At 36.9% G+C, this 23,309-nt stretch overlaps 1 protein-coding gene across 1 annotated transcript in view; it reads right to left on the bottom strand.

Moving 5' to 3' along the window:
* The window catches only part of ERICH3 (glutamate rich 3), a 101,131-nt gene that overhangs the window by 64,210 nt on the left and 13,612 nt on the right, over positions 1-23,309 (bottom strand). The window contains 5 exon segments of the mRNA XM_049618865.1: positions 932-1,090; positions 5,885-6,013; positions 7,922-7,993; positions 11,543-11,668; positions 14,113-14,206. Coding sequence (XP_049474822.1) covers positions 932-1,090; positions 5,885-6,013; positions 7,922-7,993; positions 11,543-11,668; positions 14,113-14,206 — 580 coding nt within the window.

Here is a 23,309-nt window from a genome sequence, read left to right as displayed (position 1 = left end):
ATATTAGTTATTTGTTAGAGTTATATTTATACTTTTATCATGAAACACAATCATTTGTCTGAATTAATTTCTTAGTATCAAGGTTATCTGTCAATTCTAGATGAAAAAATCTTAATTTCAAAAAAAGAAAAAAATATCTTAATTTCATATGTCTTATATTTCCTAATAAGAAATGGAACTAAATTCACCTATTTGAATTCAGTGACAACTGAACTCGTGACACAGATTCTTTCTTAAGCTCGCAAATGTTTCTTCTTCATGTTGGAAATACAAAGGATACCCTCCCTAATTACTGAATGTTCTAATGATTCCTCCCTGCTTAACTAACTCATATTTTATGTTTACCACATCTCCCTCCTCAGCTCTATTAAAATAAGTTCAAATTACCAGAGATATAACCTTGAAAATGAAGCAAGTCAAGCTCCTATGTGTGATTAATTCACCATTTTTTAAAGATGGACATTCTTTTTCTTCTGTATCCAACTTTCTCCAGAGTCAAACTTGAAGCAATTTCATACACTGATGGTAAAGTAAGTCAGCATGCAAATGTAAGCCTATTCTTGGAAAGTTTCATTTTCTAGGTTTCATGCATTTAAAATTTAGAATCAGTCAACACTGGGTCTATTCTGATAGAAGTCATACCTGGCTATAAAAAGTTTCTCTTTGTTTTTTACACATCCATTCGAATTAATGAAAGTGACCTTATATTATTACAAATCTATTCCTTACTCTTTTTGCTTAATAGCACAGAAATCATAGGCCTTCCAGTTAGAGTAAGATGTAATTAAACAGAAGTACATAGTAAATGCTTAATAAGTGCACAATATAAATTTCACTGAGTAGATTAATTGAATCTTTGTATCTTAAAACCTTGGTAATCTAATATTCTAATGAAGGATAAAAAGATATTTCTTGAAAAAGTAACATTTACCCCAATGGGAAATGGAGCTTCATTTTCCAGCAATGAGGTTTTCAATCTGGACCCCGAAGTTATCTTTGGAACGGTTCCTACTGCAGGATTACTGGGAAGAGGCTTTAATCGAATTGGAGGCTGCATATTTCCTGGGGCAGTGTATGGTCGAGGGGCTGTCTAGACAATTAGGGAAAAAAATTCCATTTAAATTAGTATCTTGACATGTTTCCAGAACCAATTAATAACCCAACAAATTGCCTAGAGTAATTAATGGTGCCTTTTTACTGAACAGATTAAACTTTAATTATGTCCTTCCATTATACATAGCCTTATGACCCAAAGTATTTGTTAAAACATATGGTGTGGAAGTCCTCTACATAACTAAATGCCACAATTATAGAGTATTCTAGACAAAGGAGATGTTCTCTGTTAGGTTCCTGTATTTTATTCATTTTGTAAACTTGCTGACAATACCTAATTTATTCGGTGCATGAAAATGGCTTTGCTCAATTAAATGTTACCTTGAATAATGTTCCTATTTTAGAGATCTAAAGAGATATGATTGGAATGGACTCATTTCCATTTAAATGTTTTCAACATAAACTACTGTTGAGTCCTTTACATCTTAAGAATGGTGCTGAAGTAAAAGCAAACAATATGATTCAAAAAGAGAAAAGGCAGATGACTACTATAATACATTACCATTTATTCAACTTCTCCCTTGAAATATCAGAAAAGTAAAAATGAAAAACGGTAACCGGCAAATGGAAAACACTGTGTAAAAATGGAGAGGTTTTCTAGGCTGGATCTTTTCCATTTGTCCCTCTTCTGCCTTCTCTGCCCTGCTCTGCCCTCTGGGAGTCATTTCTTTACTGACTGCACCAACTAATCTCAGGATTCCAGTTGGATTTGGCCGATGATAGGCACTGGCAGGGGATCAGAAGACAAGAGGCAAGAGGTTGGGGTCTTAATTCTCCTGGACTCTTCCCACCAAAGGTTGTGTGTGATGGGTCAGCTGAGTCCACAGCTCCTGTCAGGCAGTCCTCTCCTAGCTGACAAGTCCTGCCTGCTGGTGCTGATACCCAATCATTCCATCTCCCTCTCTGGTCTAGGTGCGTGGTTTCCCATCGTGTTGACCCCAGCACGTTTAACATCCCCAGTTGGTTTTCCTTAACCCTGGCGGCATCTTTGTAAATAGTTTCTTCATTAAACTCTTCCTAATTACCCTATTTGTGTGAGCCATCTGTTTCCTGCTGAGACCCTGACTGATGCATTTTCTAATCAAGAATGTACTATAAAGAATATAAAAAGTGCGGGTATGGAGCATCAGAAATGCTTTTTGTGCCACTGACAGAACACTTTAAGTTTAGTATAAAGATCAGCAAACTTTCAAGAAGGAAAAACAAGGTTTTTGGCTCCATTGTTCTATTACAACAAAAAGTAGGAACTTGTTAAGAATAATACATGTATATTTGGGCAAGAGAATTAGAAGGATGGTGTATAAATGCACTGACTCAAGAACAGTGAACAACAAATATTCAACTCTGGAAAAGTGTTGTGTAAATACATAAAAAATGATGAGACAGCTCCTACCACCACAATTTGGTCTGAGTGCCATCTTTACAAGTATGTCATATGTCACTAAATGTCTGATTTTGTTAAGTCAACATTCACTGGATTCCAATTATAGGCACTATGAGGAAAATAAAAAGTAATTTTTAACATCTAATGCAACACAAGACAATTAGTGCCAAATAAACCACACAAATACTGCCAAAGAGACAATAGCAACAATAACAGAATATCTAAGAACTAACAGGACTTAGAACTAAATGTTGTTTGGAATAAACCAATGAGACTAGGACAAATTCAAGTTTTCACAGAAGCATTTTATCCAAATGGATGATCAAGGGAAGAAAATGGATGAGCAGAGAAGAAGAATGATAACTTTGAACATCGAAGTAAGGAAAGCTACTTGTTGAGACAGACATGGGAAGGGTATCAAAAATAATATTGTTCAGTATCTGTTTTTCTTTCTTCACTAGTAATAGAATTTTTATCAGGGAACGTGGCTCTCATAAATAAAAACTATATTTCCCAGCATCTCTTGCAACTCTGTACAGCTGTATGCCTAAGATTTGGCCAACTAGATGTGAGCAGAAGTGATACATGAAACCACTATATCGAAGAGATGTGCTGTCACTTTCCCTTTACCCCCTTCCCTCAGATTGAAATATTCACATGGTGATATGCCGTCCTGGCTTATGTATATGAAGACAACACACTAAGTTTGGCAGATCAATGACACAATAGGAGTCTGAGCTTTTGATGAGCTCACACAGTAGCACTGGGCACAACAGCTGAAACTCACATAAGTGTGTTACAGTAGGGAAGGCACCGTTATATTTAAGTCATTGCTATCTTGGGTCTCTGCACACAAACCTCTTTCATGACCTATATGGAATCCTTAGTGGATTGACTAAGGCAACATTTGATTTAAAGAAATAGAACACAAGATTCTATGAGCCAAAAGGCAAAATGTCTTAAAACCCACAAAGATATATCAAACTAGAGGTTTCTGAACAAGGAAATCAGATCATCCAAAAGAATTCTTTAACACTCTGTAAAACAAATATGCTTAAGACTCTCTCTTGTCAAATAATTCAACTGAACACAAACACATTGAAAATCTAATATAGGAATTCAAGAAAGCAGGTTACTATAAACTAGAACATGATCTATTCGCTTCTGTGCTCTAAATTTTATTTCCCCCATTTGCATACAGATATCATTCAGTTAGATGAATATGGCAGTCAAATGTTTAACTGATTACATTTATCTCTAAAAACAAATCTGCATCATTCAACTAACAGCTGTGAGCTACAAACTGTTGTAGTTCACATCAGAAGCCACCTTAAATTTTGCTATATTTGAAACTGTTTGTAATATATTTTCTTGGAATAAATACGGCACTGTAGCTTAACATTTTCAAAACTGTACCAGAATGTGAATTGAAACTGACTACCTGGTGGTTACTCAGCTTAGCTGAGCATTTTTAATTCTTAGTAGAAGATCTCCAGGGGTGAATTTCCCAAGCTTGTACAGAATTAGTTGAATGGTTTTCCACAGTTTTAATGGGAATGGTGTAGCTAAAAGCCTATATGCTACTCTGAAAGTTTAGGTTCAATTAGTGACCAAGTGCAATAACTATTCACTGGATTGTTTCTTTCTTTATTCAAGAAAGTTAAAAGAAAAATCAATGGCAATATCCCAAAAGGATTATTTTCTCCATCTCAATGGCACACGGAGGTCAGGAGTCAAATTTAAAGGATATGTATCCAAGTTGGGAGAATTAAAAGGAAGATTTGAATTTCTGTAAAATGGGAACTACAATTCAGAGATCACAATAGGTATCCCCTATGGTGCTTTTGCACCATAGGGGGTGACCAAGTGAAGAATGGTGGCTTACCAGATAGAAAGGCTTCTGAAGTGCTGGTGTCAGTGTTTCCTGTAATTTTTAAATTACTTTCTCACTCCTGCCACATTAAGATCTCCTGGATGTATCATAAACTACTTATTGAGGGTGTTCAGCTGGAAAATTGAAAAGAAAGCCTTTCAAGGGTTTTTCCTCTCTGAAACAGGTGGGAAGATGGAAAACAGCCCTTGATTGTTTCTTTTGTTTCAACCAGGTTAAGCTTTTGAGAGCCTAGTGAATTTGCCATCCAAAACCAAAAAGAATTATTTGTGTATGTATACATTTAAATGAAGCTTGGAAATATGGTATCAACAAAGGGAAAACGGTTGCTTTTCATAACTTGAGCTGTTCATCGGGAAATGTCAAAACATATTTACCTTTGAAAAATGTCAAAGCTTAACACTATATGCGATGAACCTACTTCAACAATCTGGGAAAGCTTTGCAATTTCTCTACAAATATTGTGCAATCCAAAAAAATGTTCATGCTAACAAGAAAATATATTAGGCCACATAAAATAAGAATAAAGATGTGATCAAGCAATTCATTTACAACTTAAACCATCAACCTCCAGCAAATATTTTGCAAATCTTTTCCTGTATCTATATTGTTTCAAGCTACCTTACCTTCTTTCAAACAAATATCATCTCTATATTATAAGTGAATCAAACTGGAATAAAATGTCGGCATGAAATTTCTTTAAACAGAATCTCTGTATATTTAAGTATTTTTGTTAGGGTATGTGTACATGCTTTTGATAAAAGAAACACAAATATAAGTATATAGCCCACCATGCTATACAGTATGACTGAGTTTGTGTGCATAAATAAGTTTTACAGATAAGGTGAGAGTGGAGGGAGCAGCAAGACAAAACCCAGAGGTCAGAAAACACAGAACATATGTGGAACGACTCATGGTTCCACAATCTTGCTGTATTGTAGGGTGCTAAAGGGTAATCATGAGGGGAAATATTGAGTTGGCTAAATTGAGGTCATAGGGCTTAGAGTTTTAAATGTCAGGTGGAAGGATCCAGGTTTTTCTAAACATGTCACAGAGCCAGTAAAGTCATTTCGGTATGTAAGTAACATAAATAATCTTCACTTCAAGAAAACTAATCTATGGGGCACCTTGCTGGCTCAGTCAGTTAAGTGTCCGACTTTGGCTCAGGTCATGATCGCACGGTTCATGAGTTTGAGCCCTGCATCTGGCTCTGTGCTGGCAGTGCTGAGCCTGCTTGGGATTTTCTCTCCCTCTCTCTCTCTCTCTCTCTCTCACTCTCTGCCCCTCCTCCACTTGTACTCTCTCAAAATAATTTGAAAGGGGTGATATTGATTGTAACTGGGACATTCAGTAAAGACAGTTGAACAGATACAAAACCACATTGTCATTTAGTAGGATTCACAGAATTATACAGACAAATAGAATTCTTTCTGAGAGTCATTGGAAATTATAAATTAGTTGGGATGGCACATGACAGAGTGTTTAATAAGACTCACCAGTGTTATTGGACTGGAATGTCCTTCATCAACCAGAACACTATGGCCACGGTTAGTCTTTGGGCCAACTGGGGGGTGAGGAGATAGGATTGGCATGTTATTTTCTATAAACCATCTTGTGGATTCTCCCTAGGATAAGAAAGTGATTTGATAAGTTGATGCATCATTAGTAATCTAGGTTAGGTTATTGCCTGATAGGTAAGAGATACTTTATTATTAAAGAAGTCCTTTCTCATTACTTTCGAAAGTGTTCCTTCTGGGGTGCCCGGAACGGAAGTGTTCCTTCTGGGGTGGCTCAGACGGTTAAGCATCCCACTTTGGCTCAGGTCATGATCTCGTGGTTCATGAGTTTGAGCCCCACATCAGCTCTGTGCTGACAGCTCAGAGTCTGGAGCCTGTTTCAGATTCTGTCTGTCTCTCTCTCTCTCTCTCTGCCCTCCCTCGCTCATGCTCTGTCTCTCTCTCTGTCTCTCTCTCACACAAGAATAAATAAAATATTTTAAAAAATTTAATTCAAAATAAATAAACATTAAAAAAAGTGTTCCTTCTGAAGTCTATCATGACAGTCAGAAAAAGTTTCACAGCTGTACTGGGGCTTTGGGTGTGTTAGTAAGAGGCAGGAATTTCAGTCTCCTATGTTGGAAGAAACAGCTGTACTCAAAGAAATAGCAACGGATACAGTGCATCCTGAGTTTTAGCAACAATAATATTTATTTATCTGCTTTAAGCAGATCATTACAAGAAGCACAATGCTCTTCACAGCTCTGATTAGTAAAGACTACCAGCAAGTATTACTTTTCTATCTTAAAAAATAATTAAATCATTCCCCAAGCAAGAGGGTTGCATATTACATACAAGGAGCCTAAATCATAGGTCTTTCACCAAGTACAGCTATAAAGTGAAAACCGTTATAAATAAAAATCATATAGGGAGGAAGTGGAGTGTCCATCAGGAATTTCTGCCACTGTTGTAATACACCCGTGTGCTTAGTCAGTGTGTCTGGCAACCTGGGTGAGGGTGAACCACACACTGCTTCAAGCAGTGTTCGTCACTATTTCCAGTGACCATTCTTCTCCATGAGCATTTAATCAGTAAATCAGAGAATCTAAAACTCAGTCCTTGATGCAGGACAATATTGGCAAAGTTGATCTCTACATACCAACTTTTCTGATCTTGAAAAACTCCCCTATCTGCTGTTATTTAACAACACTTTCCTAACAAGATTTTCTTTTGACCATGATAAAATAGATTTGAGTCTATCAGGTAAGAGGGAAATATGACTGTCTTCTATGGCAAGTTGTTCTACAGAAGCTTTACAAATAGTTCTCAGTCTGTGAAATGTGTCTTAGGTCCCACATTTGTAATACGACACGGAAAATAAAGAATAACATGTGAGTTTGAGTGGCTCAAGAATAAAACTGCTAACCTAAACTGAAGCCTTTCAAACATGCTTACTTGAATCTCTTATCCTCCCAATTCAAATTTATGTTTTATAAGTTCACTTCAAAGAAGAGATGTCAAATACAAAAATGGAAAAACAAGGAATTTTTAAATGCCTTGTACAGAATGTCTAAATCTTATGCTTTTGTTTGCCAAATAGATCTTTCCTGCCATCTATTTCCAAGGGTCATGCTTGCATGAAAATGTGCCATTGTATAATTTTTAGAATGCCATTTCCCACCACTTTGGGAACATCACCATCTATTTTCAGCTTTTTAAGACAAAAAACAAAAATCCTTTGGCGTCTATCACATATCAATCAAGAAAAGATAAAAGCAAAATTTCAAACTTGAAAAGAAAGTTTTCATGTTTCCTTTGAAAGGTTTGTACCTTGTAAAATTTATTTTGCACAAGGAGCTCCTATTTTGCCAAGATCTTCTGAAATAATGGTGGCCAAGACATAGTCTTGGTGAAACTATCACCTGACTTCAGCTGAGTTACCCAAAGGTAAAGTGCCTTGAAAAACTTCAATAACAGCACCACTGACTTTTAAAATCATAAAATAATTTAGTAAAAGAGAATTTTGTAGCTCCTTACCTTAAATCTCTGAATTCGCTCCTTCCTAGCCAAGCTCTCCAGTTTTTTCTTTATTTCAAGCTGATGATAACGCTAAGTACACAGGAAAGAATGGAGGAAAGGATCCTATCAATTATAGCAAAGAGTTTTTTAGAGGAGAATAATCCCCCCAGCTAGCTGTATTCCAATTCCCCACCTTGTCATTGAGATGGAGAAGAATCACCTGCATACATGTGCAAGTGGGAATATAAATTGATACAACTCTTTGGAAAACCAATCCCTAACATAAAGTGGTGAAAAGGGTCCCAATCCTTTAACCAATACATTCCACTTCAAAACCTAGGAGAAAATCAGAATTAAAAGACAACATATCTGTGTGGTACACAAAGATGCTATCTGAAAGGACTTTTCTCTTCCAAGCAAAAATTCAGAAGCAATATAAACCGTATAGAGAAGGGTTAACTTTTGGCCACATCTGTATAATGAAATAGAATATAATCGTTAGAATAAGATTCATAAAGAGTTTGTTTAAAAAGAAAGATTGAAAATGCACGTAATGCAGGAGCAAAGTAAAATACAGAATTGCACAGAACTATGATTTAATTGATCACACTTATACTGTGCGGCTGTCCCTGTGCCAGGAAGTCACATCCTGGGCAACATCTCTTCTGGAACAATGCTAATTGCTAGGCAGTCTCACTCCACAAGTGCAGAAGCTGAGGCAGAGGACCATGAATTTGTCCCAGGTCACATATCTAGTCAGTGGTGGAAATGTAATTTGAAGTTCAATCTATTGGACACTAATTTCCTGTTTGTTTGGTTTTTACTTATTTACTTATTTTTCATAAAATGTGTCCCTGTCACAACATAGCATATTTTTATCAATGTATATGTATAAATAGAGACTAAAAGGGAATGTGAGTATGTTAACAGCAGTTCTTTCTGAGACAAAGATTTTATGTGGTTATTTTCCTTTTTATGCTTTCTTGCATTTTCCTAACTTTCTGTAATATATTAATTATATAATTTAGAAATAAACCCCATATGAAAATAATCTGCTCACAATTTTGTTGGAAATCATTCAGACACATTTGAGAGCGTTTTAAAGAGTGGTTTTTTCCTGTTTTTGATCTCTTCGTGCTTCCTTTTGGACCCTGCAGGCTCCATCCTTCCCTACCCAAGTATTATCAACCTCTTCAGATACTTCCCTTTCTTCTCTCCCTCTTCCTTGCTCTCTCACCCACTGATCACCATTTTGTGAGATTCGCTACCAATCATTTTCCATCTTTTATTTATTTCCAAGTCTCTGCAGCCCTCTCTCCTACTGCCCCTCCTCTTCACCAAGGCCACCAATGTCTTTGCCTCTGGGTCAGACCAAGGTCCTTTTCCCCCCAGTACTTTCCTGTTTAAGCATTGCACATTAAGCTTGTGAGAGCCTGCTGGCTTCCAGGACACCTTTCCATAGGGCCCAGGTTTCCACCACGCGAGGGCTCTCTCCTACTCCCTGTGGTAGGTAGTTCCTGGGCCCCAGCAGTGCACTGCCACCCGCCAGGTTAGCGCCCCCAGAATTGCTCTGGTTCCTTCTTCCCCACTCCATCCTCATTCAGTGTCAGTCTCTCTCCCCCTTCACATCTCTAGGGACAGCTGCCTTTCCCCAGCGTGTCATGACTGCTGTGAGTCCTTACCCTTGGGCAACAGCTTCCTAATTGACCTCCCATCTCCAATCTTTTCCAACTCATTAATCTATCTCCCACATTTTTAGCAACATTATCTTTCTAATGATGCTCTGCTCACTCATTTTACGCCGTTGCTGAAAAACGTCTCATCGCCTCATCACCTATGCTCCAAACCTAGTTAGGAATTGAAGGCCTTCCAGAAACCAGGCCCCAGCTTACAGAAGAGTGCCTCTTCCTGCTGCTCCTTCAACCAACCTGCCTTGCAATCTGGCCTCAGTGAGCTTTCCTGCCCATCCACAATGGCCTTTCCCCTCTAACGTCGCTCCAGCTGTCCTCACTCTCTCGAATGTTTTTCTCATGCTTTCATGTGCAGCTTCACTCAGCCTTCAAGGTCCAGTTCAAATAGCAGGACCTCCGTTCTGCTTCCTTTGACTTTCATAGAGATAAGTCATCATTCTCTACTTCCTGGAACTCGGTCTGTTTTTCCTCTCTTCTAACACTTGATCACTTTCTACAGTAGGTTTTTGTTTTTGTTTTTGTTTTTTTTGCTTTTTTGTTTTTATATATCACAGCTATATCACATAGCTTCAAACTGGTACGTGGTAAGCCTACAATTAATGATTAATGTTTGTGGTATGAACAAATACATGAATATTAATGTAACAACATTGGTAAATAGCATCAGCATAAAATAAATGTGAGATAAATGTAACAATTTAGAGACAGCTATTCTATTTGTTAATTATATTAATATATTACATATCATAGTTATATATATTACATCATATGAAATTATATTATATATTCTATATTAACACTTATCTAAGACATTTATTCCAAATTTTAAGAATATACAAAGACTCTTAAATGATAGCATATTCTAGTTATGATGTGTAAGTTACATGAAAGTTTGGAAAACCAAAACTTCAAGGATTAAAGCTAATACAAAATTTAGTGCCTATTGGGTAAATTTGAAACTAAGTATAGATTAATCTACTGTACTATTTTTTTTTAACATTAGTCGCAGAATTCCAACTAATACTTTTATAAGCAAGTGAATTTGAATGATTCCATATAACTCATGCACATGTCATAAAGCACAAAATGAATTCCTAAATTAACAGATCATATACATCTTATCTGAATGCAACACTTGTTCGGTATAATGGTAGCATAATAATAAATATTTTCAGTGCCACTACACTTAGTATTGGTTTACTGGTGATTCTACAGTTGTTCATAAATGTTTACTGCACTCACAGGTCAATGATTTTACCAGCCAAGTTTTCTGATTTACTGCTGTATGGTCAAGCCAAGAAGTGACATGCTTTTTCACAGAGATTAAAATGGTGTTGATGCTTGAAACTATAAGTTCCATGGAGCAAGGCTAAAATAATTTATCAAGTTAGCTATATATCCTACTAAAAATGCCATGTCAGGTTTGAAAAAAAAAGTTGTTGATGCTCGGTTTATGAATCTATGCTGACCAATGTGGCCTAAAGTGGGAGGGACAGCAGATGTTTCAATGCCTCTTCCCTGAAATTTAGCATACGGCCCAGCTTCAGAGCCTTAAAAGAATAACAAATCTGAAATAATTCATGGCAGTGGAATTACTGATATTTAAACAGATGTCACTTTTTTTTTTTTAGCAAATGGAAATTGGGGTACAGATGGTGAGGGCTGGTATGTTTAAGAGTAGCCATTATGGATTAAAAATCTACATTTGTTAAATTAAATATCACAAAATATATAATGATGTCCATATTTTTCTGTAACTGAAATCGAGAAAAGCTTACTTCAGTCTCTTGGCTCCTTGCTACCCAGAGATTATAGAGTATTTCTCAGGGCACCTTGTTCCAATACTTTTTAATGAAATACAGGAGGAATTCCTCTGCTTCTAGTACAGAAGTAGTATTAATTATCATATTAGAAACTATCTACTATAAAGAAAATATGAATACTTTACCTCCATATCAAGAACCTTATGGAAAATAGCCTGAGCTAGGCACTCCCGGATATATTTTTGGTGATCCCTCTTCATGATATTTAGTTTGTATTCTTTTTCGGAAAGTATTCTCCCACTTCTTGTGATCTGTCATGAATAAATAAAACATACATGGAAATACAAAGCAAAAAATGTATTGTTTGTTACCAAAAATGGAGAGATGGCGTGACAAAGAGACAGAGAGAGGGGCAGCGTCTTCTAAGCCTAAAAGGGCATACTACTATGGCTGGTAAACTCACTCTTCATGAATATTTCATAAGGGAAAAAAATCGGTCTCATATACCAGCAGTGGCAAAACACACACAGGTGGTGCACTTGACGTTTAAAACAAGGTTTTCATTAGAGTCACAATTTCTCCTTGATGGAACCCAGGTGTTCTTTTCACGTCTGTCTTTTGAACACATTTGGGAAGAAGAGGTGGAGCGCTACCTTGAAACAATGAATAGGAGCAGTGATCACAGGACTAATGATCTCACAGGAAATAACGTTGAAGGGCAAAACATGTAAGCTATAGAGGTTCTCATCAGTTTGTTTTAAAAACAATTGGTTTCATTACTTTATTTTCACAGTTTTTTCTCCTTCCACTCTCCAACCCAGAATGTAATTTAATGTGTCATGATTCAGATTTCTTTCAGATTATGCAGTGCTGCACATATAAAAGACTCCAGATTGCTTTCAATTGGCATCATTGAAAATGCCAGGAGTGGTAGTTTCTGGTTTTTATTTACTTATTTTTCTTTGCTTTTGCTTTTAATCCTTCCTGAGAGCATATTTGTGGTATTTTTCTGTATCTTCTATCCTGGATTGTTCATCTTCTTCCTATCCACTTAATTATGCCCTGCTCTTTCAGGTCTAACCCAAGCCCACATATTTCTTAATTTTGAAAACTGTAGTTTTTTAACACTGTTGTGGCAACATATTGGAGCACTGGGACCAAGGAGATTGGTGTTACAAGTGATTGCTTACTGATGATCTTTTTTTATATCTTTTTTTTCCCTGATGAAAAAAAAAAGGGTGTGTGGTTCTAGAAAGTGTTCCCAATCACAAATAACTCAGTTACGGTCTTTGAGATGTGTTCTCCGCCCGGGGTTATCGTGCCATATGTTTCCAGATGAGAATAAATGTTGAGAACATTCTGCACTGTGGCTCCCTCCTCAGTTAACAGGTGTCATTGTTCTCCCCCCCCCCCCCCCCCCCTGGAGGAAATCTGATCTCCCCAAGTAGACTGGAAGCTCCCATAGGGCAAAAGTTCTTAAACTGGAGCTCACATTAGAATTACCTGGAAAAGTGTTGAAAATAGATTGGTGGGCCTCACCCTACAGCTGTTGACTCAACAACAGGTCTGGAGTGCGGCTCCAAAATTTGCATTTTCTAACAAGTTCCCAGATGATGCTGAACACAAACAAGTTCTAGAGAAATCTTCCTTATTTGAGTTGGCATGCTACATAACCAATGTTCAATAAATACTTGCTAATGATGTTAATAAGTAAATACAAAGTCCTTTCCATTTATACATAAAGCTTACCAATTGTTATCCAAAGAAGGAATGTTAATAGTAACCACAATAATTGCAACAAGCATTTATTACACCTCTCTTATTGCCACAACGATCCTGAGGGCTGGGTATCATTATCTTCATTTCACAATTGAGGAAGCTGGAGCTGAGTAAGTTAAGTATGTGATTTGCTCAAGATTCTATGACTTGTAAATGGCTGAGCCAGGTTTCAGCCAGGTCTGTCTGATAACAAAGCCCCAGGAGACAAAAAGCAAGCTCTCGGGAGATCTACCCTGCCAGAGTTCCAAGCACAAAAACAACAATTAGAAACACAATGCATATCCTTTCAACACCATGGCAACAATAGTTAAGGAAATCTTTGTGTTTTAAGAAGGTAAACAGCTAAAATCATTACTCACACTTTGTATAACCACGCCTATTTCTTTCAGTGGAAAACTGTAGTATTTTTTTAAAGATTTTCACATTAAATACATTTAGAGGAATATAAATTTTGTGGAAATGATAGTTTTAGAGCTATGAAAAGACACTAATGTTATCAATAAACCCAGGAAATGAAACAGGTTTTTAAAATTCAAGGGGAAATTTTGAACTGTTCGTGTCTTCCACACCTTATTCTGTGATTATTAAAAATAATATTTTTTTTTTCTGAAGACAGTAAAGTCTTCTCTGTGCTTAATCCCTAACAGTTCCTGGCTCATACAATGTGTTCAATGAATACGTGTTGAATAAATAAATGAATTAACAAATAAATAAAATATGCTATTGGAAGCTCATAGGGTTTTTCCTCAATAATTTATAAGCAGCTTTAGCAGTCATTGTGACCTCTCTTCCTATCTTTTGAAACACAGCTTCAAAAAGATAATCTGAGCTCTGGAAAAGAAGTAATTTTTCTAAAAAAAAAAGGGGGATGAGGAGGTAGGTGTCACTGATTAGCTCAAAAAGAAAACCAGAAAAGGGAGGAAATTACTGGATTTAATGAAACAAGAGGGCAGGTAGAAAGTAAACCAAATCTTACCAGCCCTGATCTTAAAAGATGCCGTCTTATCCTTGTGTTGTTAAAATATCCAGTCAGGTGTTTATCAGTAAGACTATTATATGCTGCAAGTAATCTGGAAGATAAAAATGAAACCATTAAGGTTTTATGAAGTGTTGCTTGAAACCAAGGCAATTCTTGACTTTCTCATCCCCAAACTGTGCATAATCATTCACTTGTCCAGACAGACAATCATTCATGTGTTTAATAAACAGGTTTTGAGCAATTACTGTTTTCCAGGTTTTATGATAAGAACTGGGACAGTCCTGACATTGTTTATTTTGCACACAAGTATGGAAATCAGGCATGAACAATTAAATTGGGTGTGAAAAATCCAACAACAGAAATATGCATAACTCACAGGGACACAGAGAGTTATGGACACCACCAACTCCAGTTGTCAGGAAAGCCCTCACAGAGGAAGCCTGATGGAAAACTTGGGAATTCCTTCAGAGGACTCTTCAGCCTCCTGCTTCACCCTAAATTCTAGCAACAAACTTACGTGCACCTCCTCAACATATTCATTCATGACTTCAGCATACCACGCATGGTCCCTCTACTGCCAAGGCCTTTCCCCGACCCTTTAGCTAGTGGATAAAGACCCATGATTAACAATCATCTCTTTCCAGAAAACATTCCCTGACACAAACTGGATGGACCTGCCACTCCACTCCCCCCACCCCCTGCGAAACCTTGAGTTATATTACACATGATTGGAAGGCCAGAATCGTGTGTTATTCTTGGTATCCCTATAGATATTATTTATTGTGTTCCCAAATAATGATGTGTCAATAGATGAAAACACAATTTTGCTTGAGACTTATTTTTACTGGTGTAAACTTCTAAATTTAAGGTCAGCAGCTTAGAACTCTTAACTTCCAGATAGATAGATAGATAGATAGATAGACAGATATCTCCAGACAATGTCATTAATTCCACATCCAGAACTCCCCACCCTTCCCCCAAAATTCACAAATTACTTTTGATTTCTAGGATCTTTTATTTTAAGAGTTAAAAGAAAACAAATTGATTGATGTTATACTTGGGTAGATGGTCAATCCGAGCCTATAAATCAAAGTTTGAAGCTATTTTTTCTAAGTTTTAACTTATCCTCTACTGATTACTATCACCTTACAAAAGCACATACACATACATGTACATGTAGGTATATATGTTCATCCATATACGTCCATATACATAAAGGTGAATATATGTACATATATATATATATGTATACATACAGAGCGAGATGAAGACAGACAGAGGCAGAGAGAGAGAGAGAGAGAGAGAGAGAGAGAATACAAGTCTAAACATAACCCTAAAATAAGGCTGTCTTAAAAAAAATGTATACCCTATTACCTGCAACACAGATTACAGTGTATACATACTATGAGCAGTTGATCCTTAACTTACTTGGAGGCTAGAGCAGGGACTTATAGAATCAAGTAAATGTCATTAGTGACAATTTTATTTAGCTGCCTTAATTACATGGAGATGGTATTGGTGACCTTTTCCTTTCTCTTTTCTCCTTAATGCCCATCTTAGGAAAGTTATATACTGTCAAATGGTAAGAAAAGTTTAATTTTGTCCACAAAAGACACCGAAAGCCGTTACAAAACCCAGAAGGCAAGATGCCACACGAGGGTTGCCGACGTGTGAACAACTGCGGAAACCATTATTTCACTGGGTTTATGTAAAAAGACAACCTGAGGGCTTCAGTAATGCACATACGAAACCAGCCCCAGATAATGCTTTGAAACTATCTTTTAAATGAACTGTCTTGGAGTCCTATAGTTCATCAAAGGTTTCCTGTCTCCAAAAGGTCAACACTGTATCCCTTACCCTTTCTGAATCTCAGAATATCTTTTCAGCAACTCATTTCAGAAAGGTGAGCAGGTGTCTCTCGGTCCTAACAATCATGATTCCACAGCTCACAGATTCTTAAGATAAATCATTAGACAGATATCATATATAGTCTTTTGTCTGTTTTTCAGGCTCAAGTTTTTAAAAAAAGTCAATAGTTTTAGGATAGCTATGAGCGCTAAAACCCTGATTAAATGAAATAGGGTCAAAAAGTTAGGATAACATAAACTTTAACTTCCCTACTGACTGAAAATAACCCCCTTCTTTCAATTCAGAATTTGTTGCAATATTTAGGTCCTAAGGATAAAGCTTAGCCAGCTTTGGCACCACTTCATCTTAATTCTTCTCTCTCAGGCTCCTACGAAACGAGTTTGTGTCCACGACACCCCTCCAGTCTTACTAAAATGCCCAGTTGAGTTGAAACCTTTGAACACATCAGCTTTCTCACCTTTAGGAAAGACTGAAAATCCCTGGTTGGGATACCATTTGTAGAGCTACTCTTTCCATGACTATCATTTACAACTGGACTTGGCAGAAGAGCTGAAAAATAACTAGCTGGGTCGATCCAGGGTCAGTCATTTCTTTTTCAGCAGTACCTAATTTATTTTTTGTACTGAAACTTTAGGTTAACAAACTGATAACAAGACATTGTACTAGAGTAAACTGTATATGGATTTAGTAAAACAGCTGTTATGGACTCAATGTTTCCCCCCAAAAATTATATGTTAAAGTGCTAACCCCCAATGTGATGGTATTAAGAGGTGGGGGCTTTGGGAGGTGATATGGTCAGAGGGTAGAGCCCTCATGAATGAGATTAGTGCTCTTATAAAAGAGACACCAGAGAGCTCCCTTGTCTCTTTCCCCATGTGAGAATACAGCAAGAGAATGGCCATGTATGAACCAGGAAATGTTGGTGAAATGGTACAAATTTCCAGTTAGAAGATGAGTAAACTCTGGGGATCTAACGTACAATACAGCATGGTGACTATAGTTAACGGTATCATATTATATAGTTGGAAGTTGCTAAGAAAGGAGATCTTAAATGTTTTCACCACACCAAAAAAAAAAAAAAAAAGTAATTATGTGAGGTGACCGATGTGCTAACTAACCTTACTAAGGTAATCATTTTTCAATATATACATTTGTCAAATCATCATGTTGCACACCTTAAACTTACACAATGCTATATGCCAATTATAGCTCAAGAAAGCTGGGAAAAAAAAGTTTTTGCACCTTAAAACTTTTCCAGTCTCTACCCATTACCAGTTCCAAACCTGCTTCCACATTTTTAGGTATGTGTTATAGCAGCATTCCACTCCTTGGTACCAATTCCTGTCTTAGTCTGTTCAAGCACTGTCACAAAATGGACTAGGTGGCTTAAACAACAGACACTTAGTTTTCACAATACTGGGAGCTGGAAGTCTGAGATCAGCGTGCCAGCATGGTCAGATTTCTTGGTGAGAGCCCTCTTCCTGGTTGACAAACAGCCATCTTCTCTTTGTACTCTGCACAGTGCAGACAGAAAGGCAAGCTCTCTCTCATCTCTTCTTATAAGGGCACGAATTCCATCATGAGGGCTCCATCCTCATGACCTATCTCTCAAAAGCACCAGCTCCAAATATCATCACACTGGGGTTGTGGTTTCAACATATGAATTTGAGCCTTAGGTTAAGTCACTTGTTGAAGATCATATAACCTAAAACCTGTTCCTGACAATATTTGTCAGATCACAGTGAAATGCCACTCACAAGGGCTTGCTCAGGTAGGGACCAGGATGTTAAGTATGATGACAGAAAAATAAGAATCATGAAATATTCACAGAAAAATGTAATTCCATAAATTCCCCAGTATAGAAATAAAAAAATTTTAATGAAAATTCTTATAGACAAAAATTAACAAATACATAACTTTCCTTTATAAATGGCCATATCATTAGCATAAAAGAGATGTACCAAAATCTTTAAATTATCTTATTCTTTAATATATATTTCTGTAATTTGCTTTACGATGCAAATTTCTCTAGCAAACTTGTTCAGAGAGAATATAAAGAATAATTTTGACACAACCAGTTTTATTTAGCTCAAATTGTGACCTCGCCCATCTGAATTAATGAAGCTTATACTAATTTATTATTGCTGTTGTACCAAAGTACATTAGTAGCTTAAATAACACAAATTTATTATCGTATACTTCTAGAGGTCAGAAGTTAAAAATGGGTCTCACTAGACTAAATTCAAGGTGTCATCACATTTGCATTCCTTCTGGAGACTCTAAGGGAGGATCTTTTCCACATTCCAGAGGCTCCCCACATTTCCTGGCTCCTAGCCCTCTTCCATTGCCAAAGCCAGAAATGGCCGGTCAAGTCTGCACCATCACTGAGTGGAGCTCTATCTCACAAACTGGGAGATATGACCTGAGCCAAAATCAAGACTTGGACGCTCAAACAACTGAACCACCCAGGCGCCCAAGGTTCTGGCTTTTCTGCCTCCCTCTTGCCTATGCAGATACACTTGTGATTACTTACATAGGTCTACCCACATTAATCTAGAATGATCTTTTTATTTTAGGGTCAGCTGATTGGCAACCTTAATTCCATGTGGAAACTTTACTCCCCCTTGCCACATAAATTAATATGTGCACACGTTCTGATGACTAAGACGTTGACTTTTTTGAGGGGCCATTATTCTGCCTATCATGTGCCTTTTCCTATATTCCAGATGCCAGGGAGCAGAAACACTGGCTGTTGAATGTTATGGCAATTAGGCTACAACACATATTTTCCAATGACCATGTTCAATCATGTCAGTGATCTTCACTTTCAAAAAGGACACTTCCCAGATGGAAGAAGGCAGTTCTTGGAAACACACCAGGAGGAACAAAATAAACGGGAGCCTAAACTTTGATGTGCCAAATGTGAACACTAAGGCAAAAGAACAAGAGGTATACTGTGGGACAAATATATTCAAACAGTATCTTTTTCTTAAAAAAAATTTTTTTTTAACATTTATGTCTTTTTGAGAGACAGAGACAGCATGAGCGGGGGAGGGGCAGAGAGAGGAGACACAATCTGAAGCAGGCTCCAGGCTCTGAGCAAGCTGTCAGCACAGAGCACGATTTGGGGCTCCAATCCACAAAGAGTGAGATCATGACCTGAGCATGACCTGGCTCAACAAACTGAGCCACCCAGGTGCCCCCATATATTTTTCTTGTAAGGATAACAATATAGAGATAACTTCTTTAGGTGAATCTAATATGTGAAATGACAGATTAGCCCATAGGATATAATTGTAGTCACATCAAACACTAATTAACCAGCATTTAACATATCTCATTAAATTCAAATAATTATTATATGAAACATTAAGAAAGAAGAAAATGTTGCCAATTACACTGCAGCATGCCACTGACGTAAGCACAAATGATTTTAGTAATGTTAAAATGTGAAAAAATAATCTTAGCATTGATGACGTAGGTTACTATACATGCTTGATTACTGCACATATATAGATATATCTGAGGAAGAGGAAAAGAAGACATATATAAGAATATGGCAGGGTTGCCACCATTAGAAGCCTCAAATTGAGGTTAGAGGATTTTACACATAAAATAATCAAAAAGCATACAAAAGTATATTTTAAAAGTAGTAACTGTGGAGTATTGGAGCTGACTCATACTGGATCTAATGAGATAATTGTTAAAATTTTCATGAGTTTTGCAAGCCATTTTTAGCTTGAAATTGGCCATTGTGGGAATAGTTACACCACAGAAATTAACAGACACTATATAAATCAAGGCTCTTTTTCTTTCTGAAAAGCCAGTTTACCAGCACACCACTAACTAAATTTCAAAAGTAAGTGGCAAGATATATCATGGGAGCTATTAAATAAAACGATTCATTATATGAGTCAACATATAGAAGTATGCCTTACATAGTATTATCCAGAAATTCATCTTCTATATGCAATATTTGACCAAAGGGGCTTATATACCTGTTCAGCCATTTCCTATCCCCAACAAAAAGAGCATGAGGACTCTGGAAAACACACTGACATTTGTCAGTGGCATTTCAATCAAGAAATTTTATGCAAGATATCTCTTTACATTGCCACAAATGGAAAGGTTCAACTCACCTACCAGTCTGGAAAAACTGATTACATCATTTTATGCTCAACAAAATCAAATGAGACTTAGGTGAATGAGCACGGTTTTATTACTAAAGATGATCAAGATGTGATTTGCATCTACAAATCTGCAATTTGTAGAGTCTGATAGTGTTCAAAGAGGGCCTACCTTCTCTTGATCTTAGCCAAAAGGCCGAGAAGTGATGGGGAGGGCCTACCTTAAGTCTCCACTGGCAAGATAGGGTTCTAAGCAATGACAACCAGATAAAATGTTTCTGCAACTCACTTATCAAGTCTTTGTATTGGGAAAGCAAGTTAAACAAATCATAGAATATTGTGGTTTGATTGGCATTATGTTACAATTCACAAGCAATGGAGCTCCATCTCCTGACCCAAATAGATTTCTCACTGTCCATTAAGAAGACTTGTAAGAATCCCCAGAATTTCAGCTCTGTGAGGAAACTCATCATACTCAAACCAACAAACCAAGACTCAGATTTTGAATCTCAGTAAGATTCTTAGCAAAGAAGTAAATAAAATCTAGATGGGAACAACTTCCCCAAATAAAATCTCTGAAAACAGCACCAATAACCAGAAAACTAAAGAAAAATTAAACTACGTAGCTTCCAATCACTGAACACTGCATGTCTGTCATTTAAGAGTGAAAAAATTTAAGAAATACGTGACCAGACACTTAAACTCTTAACAGATGCAATGATTTTCCTGTAGTTATTTAAGGCAAATAAATCTATATCAAATACTTCAGCCCAAAGTAAATTTGATGAGATAAAAAAAAGGATGAGATTTGGGGCTAGAAGGCTTGAGGTCAAATTCTAATTCTGCCCTTTATAGGATGCATGACCCTGGAGAATTCAATCTTCTCCCTTTTGCAATTATCACCATGAAGTCAAACGCTGTGACTGCTTCCTGAAGTGGATGATCTAAGTTTACTGGTCTGGAAACGTATTTACCTGGAGCCACAGGATTATTTATAGAAATGACCACATGAGGTCTAGTCAACTCTCTCATTTTATATTCAGGATACTGAGGTTATATTTATAAAAGTAGGCATAACTCATCAGTAAACTCAGATCAAAGGACTCAAAAAGAAGATGCCTGAATGTCACAGAAATTCTCATAGAATTCTACCTGTCCCTTTCCTAGGGTCCTTGTCTCCCTACCTTACACCAGAATTTCTTTCATCATGTTTGAGCACTCCTTTTATTTATTTTTTATATTTAAATCTATTTATATTGATTTTGAGAGAGAGAGAGAGGATGAGCAGGATAGAGGCAGAGAGAGAGGAAAGACAGAATCTCAAGCAGGTTCTGCACTGTCAAGGCATAGCCTGAGACTGGGCTCGAACTCATGAACTGCGAGATCATGACCTGAGCCAAAATCAAGAATTGGACACTTAACTGACTGAGACACCCCTGATCACTCCTTTTAGATTCATGTAAGATTCCTCCCTGTATCCCTCTTGCAGATTATACTGTGATGCCATGTCTACAGTAAACACTCTGCCAATTTTTGTGGAATAAATGAATAAATAGTTAATGGAAACAAAATCAATTGGCCAAATTCCTTGACATAGATCCTTTCAAAAAATCCATGTGTAAGGATCATAACCCCTCTTTTGCTTCAGGATAATAACTGAAAAGAGTTTATACCAAAAGAGGTTCAAAAGCTTGCTTTGCCTAGATTGGCTTTTTTAAAATTCAGAATGCACAGTGTGGATGATCATGCCAACAATATGTTTTGTTGTTTTGTTTTTGTCAAATAAGTGCTTTTGCAGTGTAATACAAAATTGCATTGAAAGAAAAGTTCCTAGGGAGGTAGGACAAAAAAACAAAACAAAACAGAACAAAAATCTTTTGAGGAAACTTGAAGAAAGACCAATACTGAAGAGTAATTGACAGAAGGGTCAATTATTTTCCAACACTTTATAAGAAAAGTCTTTGCCAACTAAAATTAGACCATGAGTCTCTGCTGCCTGCCACTTTGTAGAGGGTGATTGAACTACTATTATACTAATGATTTTATATTACATTCTTCATTCCTTTTATTTGTATCCAAACCTGCCAGATCTCTGCAATTATGCTAAATATTGATTTACAATTTCTCTCAGCTTATTCCAACGATGCAGACAGATGAGAACCACAACATTATTTTATTTATAGCCTTAATATGATGGTTTGAAGTGACTAGTAAAACCAAAACTACTCCAGCTGTGCTGACCACTGGTGGGATAGTTTTGCAATGTTCACAGATGAGGCAGTAAGAAAACAGCATGTGGGAAGTCAGTAGGCCTGGGCCTCCCTGAGGTCGACAGTTCCCAAAAGATGAAGTTTGAGCCTCTAAGCTCTTCTCTGGAGACTTAAGAATTTTGCTTCTTTGAACAGGAAAAAAAATTGTGGCCACTTAAAAAATATGCATTAATAAAAAAAATAGTATGCAAACCAAGGGAGATAATGAAGTTGTTTGGAGAAAAGATGATGGGGGGGTGAGGAGTTCTAGAAATCAGTAACTTTCATCACTAGTATTTATTGATCATTTAATTTTTTTGTAGTGCACACAGTAAACACTCTATATAACATGAGTTATATATTTTAATTCTCAAAGCAATCCTGCAAATTACTATTATCTGCCTTTTTCACAAAGAGTAAACTAAGGTATAGAGTGCTTAGATAAGTAGCTTACATCTAGTTAAAGACAAATCCACAGTTCAAATAAGGGGCTGTTCTGCTTTAACCACTACACTGAACTATGTTCTACAAGGTATGATCAATAGTCCTGAAGAGCTCAGCCTGAAGAAGAAAAAGCATATGGGGGCCAGATAAGTGAACAGTTGATCTGTGAAAGATGCTAAGAAGGCAGGATCATCTAAAACCACGAGTGAAAGTACAGCGAGGGCTGTCTGGCTCAATAAAAGGAAAATTGTTTAAAAGTCAAAGGAATGACCTATAAGATATCACACCCAACAAGCCTGGGACTGGACAGTTTTGTAACAGCAGTGAGGGTTTTAAGCAGGGAAATAGCATGACTAGATTATTCTAAGTCTCCTTTTAATACTAAAGTCTTTCTGCTGTGTCTTGAGGACGCATAGTATGGTAGTTGAGAGTTTCACTTCTCAAGTCCAATTCCCTGAGGTTGAACCTTAACCATTTAACTATCTCAACTATTCAGTAGATTAGC

This window comes from Panthera uncia, assembly GCF_023721935.1.
Source record: "Panthera uncia isolate 11264 chromosome C1 unlocalized genomic scaffold, Puncia_PCG_1.0 HiC_scaffold_4, whole genome shotgun sequence".
NCBI lineage: Eukaryota > Metazoa > Chordata > Mammalia > Carnivora > Felidae > Panthera > Panthera uncia.
This window is presented reverse-complemented; position numbering and strand designations above follow the sequence as displayed.